This window comes from Haplochromis burtoni, unplaced genomic scaffold (assembly GCF_018398535.1).
Source record: "Haplochromis burtoni strain Fernald_Lab_line unplaced genomic scaffold, NCSU_Asbu1 Contig_258, whole genome shotgun sequence".
Classification (NCBI taxonomy): Eukaryota; Metazoa; Chordata; class Actinopteri; order Cichliformes; family Cichlidae; genus Haplochromis; species Haplochromis burtoni.
Genome location: NW_024582619.1, coordinates 493,455 through 504,875, shown reverse-complemented (window position 1 = coordinate 504,875; position 11,421 = coordinate 493,455). Strand labels below are relative to the sequence as shown.

At 40.2% G+C, this 11,421-nt stretch overlaps 1 protein-coding gene across 3 annotated transcripts in view; it reads right to left on the bottom strand.

Moving 5' to 3' along the window:
* Positions 1-1,737: 1,737 nt before the first annotated feature.
* The window catches only part of LOC102305436 (interleukin-2 receptor subunit beta), an 11,663-nt gene continuing 1,979 nt past the window's right edge, over positions 1,738-11,421 (bottom strand). The window contains exons 1-8 of one of the 3 annotated variants that reach the window (XM_005939434.3): positions 4,652-4,787; positions 4,330-4,388; positions 3,589-3,796; positions 3,383-3,485; positions 3,183-3,273; positions 2,849-2,933; positions 2,620-2,753; positions 1,738-2,503 (exon numbers count right to left, since the gene is read on the bottom strand). In XM_005939434.3, coding sequence (XP_005939496.1) covers positions 2,270-2,503; positions 2,620-2,753; positions 2,849-2,933; positions 3,183-3,273; positions 3,383-3,485; positions 3,589-3,679 — 738 coding nt within the window. In that variant the 5' untranslated portion in view covers positions 3,680-3,796; positions 4,330-4,388; positions 4,652-4,787 and the 3' untranslated portion in view covers positions 1,738-2,269. Of the gene's footprint in view, positions 2,504-2,619; positions 2,754-2,848; positions 2,934-3,182; positions 3,274-3,382; positions 3,486-3,588; positions 4,041-4,329; positions 4,389-4,651; positions 4,788-11,421 lie in introns of those variants that run through there. The other 2 variants (XM_042227389.1, XM_042227388.1) reach the window with 2 other exon arrangements.

The window sequence follows — 11,421 nt, the reverse complement described above, 5'->3', positions numbered from 1 at the left end:
CATAAATGAAGACAGAAAACTAAACAGCAGTGACGTTTGTAGGGTTACTGAAGTTGGCTAGCTGGTATATAATGATGTGCTACGTGACCGCTAGCGACACAGCTATGTTAGCATAATATAAACAAGCTAACTTTTTTTCCACTCGATAAAAGTTAACGTGAGTGTTCTCGGTGGTCAGGAACAAATGTAATCGCATGGCAGGATGCTGTAAAAGGACCAAACTTCAGCCAGGAGAACAACTGAGATAATCCATCCACAATACGAGGTTAGTCATTCATATACTGCTGCATGGGCTGGGCTGTAGTTACATCCTAAGGTTTTAAAAACTGAGCTTAAATAAATGATTAGCGGTAATAAAAGCCGAGGGAGGTCAACAGTGATCACTGACTGTTTTAGGAGCTTTTTGAGATTAAATAGAAGAAAATACAAAACATTAAACATGTTAACAACACAAAAGCCATATTAAACGCAGACTACTTTAGGCCCGGAAGTAGGATTCGTCACGTCATCACTTAACGACCGGATTGGGTGTGATACAGCAGTGTTGCCAACTCCTCAGTAAGGAAAATCGCTATTGGTTGTCCTAAAAGTCGCTAGAAGTCGCTAAATGACGTCATCGCCTAATTTGCATAATTGGTCATGCTAATCTAATTGTAACCTATGTTGTTGGAGAGAGAAATAACATCGTGGAAGAGACATAAAGTGAGTAAAAAACGTCCTAAATGCATTTAGAGTTTATTTAGAACTACAAATTAAATTTCTTTTAGCAATTATTGTTTTTTTTAATGTCACAATTCCAACCCTGCTCCTTTACCCGGGCTTGGACCGGCAAAAGTGACCCGAAATAGGCACTCTGGTGGAGTTACTTTGTGTGTGTGTGTTTATAAGTAGTTTTAAACCTTGTGATCCACAAAACAGCATAAGAGTAAAAGAGTAAAAGAAGAACTGACTGCGTTACAGCACCCGCTGCTTGTTGAGAGTAAAAGCGATACGCGCTTTCACGTCTTTTTTTAGCGACTTTTTTTAGAAAAAAAGTCGCTAAGGGGTCTGAAAACTCGCTAAATATAGCGACAAAGTCGCTAAGTTGGCAACACTGGATACATGTCTACATGCTATGTTGTCCTGCTAGTTGAGCCTGCTGTCTGTTCTCAGCCCTCCTCCTGTTTCACTGGCATATATCCATCACCAGAGGGCTCCACCGACCTGCCTGTTGACATCAGAGCAAACCCCTGTGTCATGTGACCTGGCTGGAGCTGCAAAGCTGGACTCAGTCGTGGCCCAGGCAAGTTCAGAGGCAGTTGTGGAAAAGAGAGCAGGGAGCATGGTAAAGCACTGGAAGGATGAGGTGGAAACAGGAAGCGTGTAGATTCAGTGGACTTATCAGCATCCTCCATGCCCTCATCCTGACTCAGCTGCTCCTCTCCCCCACTGCTAACACCTGAATCCAAGCTGGGAAGCTCCGGGCTGTCAGCCTGCTGTTTCTCCACTCGCTCATAATCAGAACAAACCTGGATAGACTTGCCAAACACACCTCCGCTGCTTCCAAACAGCCTCTGAAAATCTGCCTTTTGTTCATTCCCTCCCTCCTTCTCTTCCTCAGCCTCAGGTTCTTCATCATGGCTATCAGTCATATTGATGCTATCTGCCTCCATGCTCTCTTCACTGACCTCTGCACAACTGCACATGCCTGAATCTAGACTCTGGAGCCTAAATCGATCATTGTCGAGCCTCTCTCTCAGCCCATTCAAGGCCTTGCACTGGTGCCCCATATGGACTGCATATTTTATGTTCCAATGAAAAACTACCAAATGGAAACTAAACACTTTCATCAACTCAAGGAAACAGTCCAGATGTGGACATTGATGCTTTTGAATCTGAGAATTAATGTAGTTGTAATATTGGTAGTATGTGTTATTGTTGTCTGCCGTTTATCTTCTTCTTTGGAGGGCTAACGAGTGTTTGTTGTAGACAGACCACTCCTAGATCAGTCCTATTGACTTTGAATGGAGAGCCAGCCCTCTCTCTCACCTCTCCCTTAGTGGCTGAGTGGCAGTTACCACTCCTTCACTTTTCCCTTGTATGTTGAAGGTTGTGAGTTATATTACAGCATTGGACATTTTTCACAATGGCTTCTTCCCCTCTATGCTGTGTATTACACACCAACACGCTTCAAACTTTAAACATTTTCCCATATACATAATTATTCCATACTGCAGTAATCATGCTCAGGATGAATGAATTGGAAAGATTTTGACATTGGTATGTTATGTTAAACAAAACATTTTGAGATAAATGTACCTGATGGTGGTTTTATTTTCCCTACTGGTGACTCCCATGATGCAGTGGGGCTCCAGTCACTCCAGGCTCCCTCGCGGTGCTGAAAAATAGACCGCACACGAACTCGTGCCTCGTACCTCTCGCCTTGTATCAGCAAATCTGGCTCCAGCTCTGCCTTGCACTCCTGCTCACACTGAATGCCAACTTTTTTGTGCACAGCAGGATCCTGACACACAGAAACCAGTGCGGGGTTGAGAACAAATCTTGTTTCACATGTGAACTTTCATGATCTCAACTTTATACTTAAACGTGTTCACATTGTGTCATAAAATCTAAACTTACACTCCATGACTGATCCTGCTTCTTCCACTCGACTTCACTTCTGTATGAACTGATCCTATCATGTTCGGGGACTTGGGACAACCAGGAAACAGACGTGAAGTTGACTTTTGGCTCTGCAGGAGGATTCACCTTTACTGCAAGATCACACACACAGTTGTTTTAATTCACCACGAATAGCTCGCACTGTAAATCACAAAGAGCCAGTATGTATACTGTAGATTACACTCACTGTGACAGGATGGCATGAAGGAAGTGATTACACTCTTCATTTGGTTGCAGCTCAGATTAAGGGACAACTTATGGAAAGACAGAAACTGGAAAAAAAAAATGTTTGAAAAATATTTAATGTTAGAAAACATTTATTACAGAACTTCAAAGGGGGCTTAATAAAAGCTTGATTTTGTTAAATGACAGATAACTAACTACTTGGAAGAATGCAATGACTGCCCCTAAGCTTTCTTTAGAATATTAGCTCTTCTTTCTAATTAAACTACAAACTGAGATATAGGATATATGATTGTATATCTTGGGCTTGAAAACAATAGATTTTTTCACACACTCACAGTGTATGTGTCGTTAAAGATCAGGGAGCACTTCTTTAGGGCTGGTCTGGAGATGTCTACAGACTTTAGGTCACAGGAAGCGCTGTAAGAACTGAGAAAAAACAGTATTATTCTCTTTGTGGTGCACATGATGACAGGTGTGATTTATATATTGTGAGTATTATGTGTTGAGCTTTTCTCTTTGTGATTGAGCTCCTTACAGGCGTCGAGATTTAAACTGAGCATGTATGGTGCATGCAGCCTCATCAGTGCTGTTCCACAAACATGTGATGTTTCTATTGTAGTCAGTGTAGCAAGTGAGATCTGTGAGAATTAAAACAGGAGAGATGGGATGAGAATGAGTAAATATGTCAAACAACAGATCTTAAAATCAGTTAAACATGAATAAAGAGGAATAAAGACTAACTCTCTGGAAGCCTGGGACACTCATCACTTCTGCAGAGCAGCAGCACAGGCAGCAGAATAAACAGGGAAAGGCTTTTCTTATTTCTCTCCATTAAGTCGACAGTTTTCTTTCTTAGAGGCTGCTGGGATGGTGACTGTGACTGTGACTGGAAGACTTGAAGGACTAGTTGCTTTAGGTATTGACTGACTGCTTTCTGATTCTTCTCATCCTGCAAAGGTAACCACATGAAATAAAATGTTACCATGTTAGCAACATGATTAGAGACGACACAGTTTTATTTCTCCAAACAGTCAATACATATACAACACAAAGTGCTGTTCAGCAACTGTTATTGTGGTTTGGAGACATCTACATAAAATGAAATTGAATTGAAATCATAATTTACATGAAGCGCTTCAAAAATTAATGTTTCCATTGGTGTTGCATTTGTGGTCTTTTCTTTCAGACATGCGTCTCTACCACAGCCTCACAAACTGTTGGCTGCTCGGTTTGTGTTCACTTGGGTTGATCTGCTCCACCATGTCAAATCAAATAAAACTGATACATAAATAACAACAACCTGATCTCCTGGATGTTTTCTTACACAAAAGAAATTGGCACTGAATCTTAAACTGAACAACATTTAGTAAAACATTTTTAATATTGTAATTGTAATAATACAATTGTCTTATAAAAATAATAATAGCTGTACATTAAAGCACACACGCTGTACATTAAAAGACTTCAGTCAGTGACACTTACCTGCTGGCTGAGCTGCAACTGATCTGCTTCCAACTGCTGACTTAATTTCACCTGATATCCTGTCAAAGAGCATCACATGAGGGTGTTACTTTGTTTACGTATCAAATGTAACCAACTAAACTGACAAGACAAAAACGGCAGGTGAATTCTGTGAGGTCACTGCCAGAACTACAGCCACAAATCTAGATCATCTCTCGATCACAACCCACAGAGCTCTTCTGACGAACATTTCAGCTTCTGAGTGTTTCACTTGAAGCCTTGTAACCCTTTAGTTTCATCTAATCTGATTCTTCAACTTATAAACGATTGCATATAACAGTACCTGCAGTGCACCTGTCTGTATAACTCTGAGCTGATAACTTCAAGCATGCAGCATCAGGTGGAAACTGGCTGTTCTGGGTTGTTGCTTCAGTTTTTCATCTTCCTTGACTATAGTACAGCCTGTCAGTTCCCCCACCCTGTTGTATTTTGACCCCAACACACACACACACACACACACACACACACACACACACACACACACACACACACACACACACACACACACTGCACTATTTATAAGTATTAGCAGTAGCTCCCTTTGCATGTGGACCACACTGACATTTAAACTGTGTGTTTGTGTGGATTTGTACTTTTTGTGGTTTTGCAGCCAAGAGCAAGCTGCCCCACAAACACTCACATCCTCACCTAATGTCTTCACATTATGCATTAATTGACTTTAAGCATTTTATCTTTGCAAGAACACATTTCAAACAAACTTTTCTTTTCATAGTGCTCAATACAAACATATTAAGTTTAAACAGCATAGTACTGAAGTTGGTTTAGATTCTCATTCACATAATAAATATCACGTCACATTAGATACTCCAGCTTTGCCCCAAACATAGAGCCAGACTCATAAAGAAGATCTTCAGATCACATCTTCTATAGAACAAAAACTGTGGATCTTTCTGAGAACTCAAATGTTCCATTAATCTGACAGGTTCACTTTCTGCTCAAAGCTTTTCAAGTTGATATAAAAGGTGTGAAAGAGGAAATTATGCTGACTGATCCTCTTAAAATGAGCTTTCAAAGCTTTCAGTTGTGTGCTGCAACTCACAAAAATGTTTCAAAGCAGTTTATGGTTTCTGTAACAGGTGCACTTCCTTCCTGATCTACTGTTATAAATATCAAAGTTTCATGCAAACTGGGAGGCTCTGTAGTGAGCACTCATGGGTGCTCAAGGTGACAACGTGGCATTCAGTACTTTAACAAGATAAAAGCTCTGAAACTGTACAGAATAAGAAAAAAACAAGAGATAAAAAATAGAAGAGACCCAATGCTGCTTATATTTGCTTTATTATCTGGTCGATGCACATGCAATTGTTCTGACCACATAAACCTACCTGACAGCATTAATGCACTGTTGCTCCACAGTGTTGGTATAGAAGCTGAACTTTTATTCTGGCAAATCTACCCAATGGTTGAAACATGTCACATAGTGTTGATGTGAAGCAGCTCTTTGTTTATTCCTGTACTGAAATCCTCTGCATTTAAACCTTTCAGACAGATTCCAGTTGTTTCATAGAACTTAAACACAAAAAGTTCATCATGGGGTTTCACGAGGTTCTGTGCTGACACTCATCTTTATTCATGCTTAACTTCAACAATATCACTAAAGTACTGCATGCATTTTCATTGCTGTGATGTCAGAGCCCAGCTATATTTATCTATGAGGCCAGACAAAATGTTCATTTAGTCCAATTTAAGCATGTCTTAAAGTCATAATTGTCTAAATAATTCAGACAATACTGAGCTAAATATAATATAAATAATATAAATCTAGATTTATATAGCTCTAAATTTAGTATAACCTCTGCCTCAAGTACTCTCATTGTGATTACCCCCGGACAATCGTATTTATTTTTAATTCCAACATATCCTCAGATCAAGTCTTTGGCACTGCCTTCTTTCAGCTAGATCTTCCATGATGCACTTCACCTTCCTTCCGCTCTCCTTTCTTTCTCCTCCCATGCATTTCTGTGATCCCATCTGTGATCATTGTGTGGCTTCGCTTTCCTGTAGTATGGCTTCTTCCTCACTCTGTACCTGTTTGTAAGTGTCTCCAGCTCCAGAAACATGTTTCTGATTACTGTCACACCAACCTTCCCACTGTTTGTGGTTTCTCACTGCGTGTCTTTTCATTCTTTAGTCTACATCAGATGATTGATGCAGATGAGTTGGCCAGGTAAGTGTGTGACCTGTAAAGTGCCTGCAGATTACTAATAACATGGTGCATTAAATATAAATGCAAGAAAACGACAGCTGAAGCAAATTTCATTAGCCCAGCAGCGTCATGATGATTGACCATGACATTAAAAAAAAAGTATCTTTGTGTTCTAACTCGTTCTTATCATTTTCACAGAGCTGTGAAGCGTATGTTCTCTTTATTTATATCGTCTTCTGACTTTTGGACTTCCCCTAACGCATTACAAGAAAAAAGTGAGAAAGATGACCCTCTTATCGCTTTCTTTTTGCCTCACTGAGTCAGAAGCACGATAACCACAAATACACACTAAAGGCTCAAACCACATCCTAACCCTCGTCTCTTCACAGAAAACAATTTTCTTTCCACTGATAAAAAAAACAAACACAAAACGTCATTCACTACCCAGAAAGTCTGCTTTCTCTTCCTTCCTTCCTTATTAGGTGTTTTTTCTTTACATGAGTGGTTGAAAGGCATCTGAGGCCACAGCTTCAAACAGGTGGTAAAGGATCTAGAGAGAGTTAGTGAATCAGTAAGTGCAGATGATTAGTAAGGAGGAAATGGCTGATCACATTGTTAAACACAATCCTGGACAATGAGAGGATGTCTGAGGTAATTTTCAAGTATGACAGTGTTGTCTAAAGCTTAACAACTACAGAATGATAAAGCCGAGGATCCATACCATGAAGTTATAGGAAAGAGCTTATCAGCGAGGAGCAGTGAGTCTCCTGCTGAAAAACAGCTCTACTGGTGTCAGATAGAGGACTGCAAGTCAGTAGAAGCAAAACAGAATAAATGCATGTGAATGAGAGAGAGACATGTGCAAGGAGTGGAGATAGTGAAGGTGGATGAGTTTAAATAATTGGGATCAGGCAGGGTGGAGACAAGTGTCAGAAGGGATTTGTGACAAACATATAGCTAGAGTGAAAGGCAAGGTTTACAAGTTGGTAGTTGGTATGTATGGTTTATGTGTGTATGTGTGTTTGGAGATGGTAGCACTAACAAGTAGCAGAATTGAAGATCTTAAGGTTTCAATGTGAGTGACCAGAAGAATGACACTAGACATGAGAACATCAGAGGGACAGCTCAGCTTAAGCAGTTTGGAGACAACGTTAGTGAGGTTAGGCTGAGATGGTTTGCATACGTGCAGAGGAGGGATATTTGAGAGTGGATGTTGAAGATGGAGCTGCAAGGCAGAAAAACAAGAAGACAGGAAGAAAAGAGTCCTAACATCCAGACAGTCTGGGTGCTCGGGGCAGGGTGAAATGGAGGCCAATGATCCACTGTAATGATTTCTAAACCAAGCAGCTGAAAGAAGGAGAAGACGACTCTAGGAGAAACCAAGATGGACTTGTACCAGAAGGATGACGAGACAAACATATGCAGAAGGGAAGATACAGCTCATGAGGTCAGGGCCACTGTGAAGATGCCACTGCTGATAGATATAGCAAGGACAAATTCTGAAGTGTACAGGTTTATACTCTCAGCTCAGAATCAGCCAAATGCTGCAGAATTGGCTGGCCAGCACTTCATAATGCAAATAGATAATGGATGCAAAAGCATAACAACCCAAGAGTTTCTCAAATAAAGAAAGGATATTCTCCAAGGACTGCATACAGCATGCTTTTAAGTTACTGAAGATAAAACTGAAGACAAAGAGACCCACAAACAGTAAAGGCCTAGCAGAGCATCTCAGTGGAGGACACACAGCATTGGGTGATGTATAGAAATGTCTCTAATATCAGATAATAAACAGATACAAAACTTTTGCTTTGAATTTTGAAATAAAGCTGAAAGTCTGCACTCCAAGCACATATTGATTGTCTGATTTAAAATCCTCTATGGTGATGTGCAGAGGTGAAATTACAATCAATACTTTTCAATTCAATACAATTCATTATTATCAAGTTGTCTTTACAACTTCCTAAAACACCAACAGTGAAGGAGAGAGCATATTTTTCCCATATTGGTCCTTTTATTGCCTCCCTGTTAAATCTAGAATATAATTTAAAATTATTCTCCTCACATACAAAGTCATTAATAATCAGGCCCCAGCTTATCTTTAAGACCTCTGTTTCATCCCAATAGAGCAGTTTGCTCTTAGACTGCCTGCCTATTAAACTAAAATATGATAAAATAAAAATAAGTGACATTAACTCATTCACTGCCAGCCATTGGCAGTGAATGAGTTAAACCCATTGAATCATTCACTGCAATTGACGGCTATAGACGTCAATGGCAGTGAATGAGTTAAGAACCTACCAGTCCAGGTGTGTTCAGTGTTCTGTCATTTCCATGTCTGTAAGATAATTCAGGCTTTACCTTTGCCCTATATAACACTTCTTTATATCTATCATCTAGTGTGACTTATGAAAGAGAGTTCAAAGAAAAGAAGAAGCTACGCACATTGGGTTTTTTTTTTTTACTGATGGCAGTAACTTAGTGATATGGTTGGTCACATGTTTTGACATTTCATATCTGAGAATGAAACAGCCACTATGAGTATGTGAGTTTTTCAATCCCCTTTGTACTCTTTATCAAGTTACTTAACATGTAAGCCACCAACGGCAGGTAGAACAGCACCTTGTAGACTTGTTAAAGTGAAACTCTTTATGTGTTAAAAATGTTTCATGGTTACTATGACTGTGAAATAAGTGAAGTGAAAGTAGTATGATTTCAAAACTAGTGCTTAAACAGTTTAAACAGCCACACAAACCTTAATTTTATGTCTTTGTTTTTTCTTGACTTTTCAAACTTAAATAATAAGTTCTGTTTTATTAAGGCTATTTTTAAAGAGTCCTTGGGAAACATGTCTTCTTGCTGGGAGAACCTTGAGATCTCTTTCCTCTGTATAGTACAGGGTTCATTACTAATTTCTACAAAAAATTACTATTGGATTAGATACTTATTTGCAACAGTGTCAGTACCAACACACCTGCTGACACACAACTTTACACAGCAGTGCTACAGACAGGCAGACATCGCCTCCCCTCACTAATAGCTGAAGTAGAGGATGTTTACACTGAACAACACTTTGGGAGGAGTGATGCAACAACTACTTTTACAAGTGTTAACCTGGCTGGCACATACGTTACTGTCAGTTGCTTTATTATTAGCAATTAGCAGGGGCGATCGTGGCTCAAGAGTCGGCAGTTCGTCTTGTCATCAGAAGGTTGCCGTTCGAGCACCGGCTCCGACAGTCTCGGTCGTTGTGTCCTTGAGCAAGACACTTCACCCGTTGCCTACTGGTGGTGGTCAGAGGGCCCGGTGGCGCCAGTGTCCAGCAGCCTCGCCTCTGTCAGTGCACCCCAGGGCAGCTGTGGCTACAATGTAGCTCGCCATCACCAGTGTGAATGACTGAATGTAGTGTAAAGCGCTTTGGGGTCCTTAGGGACTAAGTAAAGCACTATACAAATACAGGCCATTTACCATTTTACCCAGTGGGTCACCAGGAAAGTTTAGAGGGTTGCGTAAGGGGGTGCATCTGGGACTATATCTTTGCCAAATCAAGCACAAGAATCCATCCACTGAGGAAACCCTGTGGAAATAAGGGCAGCAGCGTAAAATAACATTATGTGAAGGCACATTGGCCATCTGTTCAGCCATTATTAAGGTAGTGGCTAGTGGCTTTAGCTAATAATGGTAATAAGGATAATGTGGGAACTAAGCACCAAATACAATCTTGCCCATATTTTGCCTTTGATGTCAAGTATCAAAGATTTTCTTGGTTGACTTGGATGATTTTTATTGACTTTGACATTCATGTCATGACGTGACAGTATCATGGTTTCTCACAAGATGTCATGATTACATTGCTGAAGAGCTGTCTACTATAGTGAATTCGATACAGTCACCAGCTGCTAGGGAAGAATGTGTAATCCCCACAGGGCTGGACTGGTAATCTGTCATACCGTCATACCATCATTTTCCTAGTGGGGTGACGGGTCAGTTGAAGGGCCCTACAAGTTCTAATTCTTGTTAACAGAACTGAATGTTGCAGTTGCTTTTCACACTGTTGATGGAGACTGTATGCTGTTTTCTTTGTACCAGGAAGGCACTGTTAAGTACAAGTTTTAGTTGATGTTGTATAAAAAAATGATGAAGAATGATTTTGTTTTATAAGAGAAAAGCTCTTTTTATTGTTGTTGTTGGTTAGGAAAAAGGAGATATAATGTCTCTCATCTCTTAGTTACCATAAGGAGAAAAATACATAAATAATACAGCCACTTTATGATCACAGGTTTGGTTTCAGCTAGAACTTTTAAAGAAAGACTTTATCGATGTTGTGTTGGAAAAATATATATTAGTCTTTTGTTAAGTGTTATGTTTGGAAAAAAAAGGAAAATACTCCCAAGCTGGTGAACTGAATGTTGCAGTTGCTTTTCACACTGTTGATGATGACTGTGTGCTGTTTTCTTTGTACCAGTTGCCAGAATAAAGAGGGAGCCCAGAGTACGGGCAAGTTCAGCGTCACAGTGCCGTCCTTTCTACATGGACATATCACACCACATGCACCATAGACTCACAGAACAGCAACAGCTACAGTTGCTTCTGCGTTTGCTGCTGTGAATGAGGGATAATGAAAGAACCTGGCATCTTGGTGCAAGAAGGGACGAGATGAGATTAGATTAGATGACACTTCATTAATCCCTCGGGTGGGTTCCTCTAGGAAATTCAGTTTCCAGTAGCATAGCACCGACAGAAGTTGCATGTTACAGAGTTGGAATACCAACTAAAAGGGAATGAGAGTAACGGCAAATGTGTCCTCCTTTTCCCCACACTGAAAAAAAGGGATTGGCCAGCTCTTGGATTTACGTAAGCATCTTACGTGTATTTAACACAAGTGC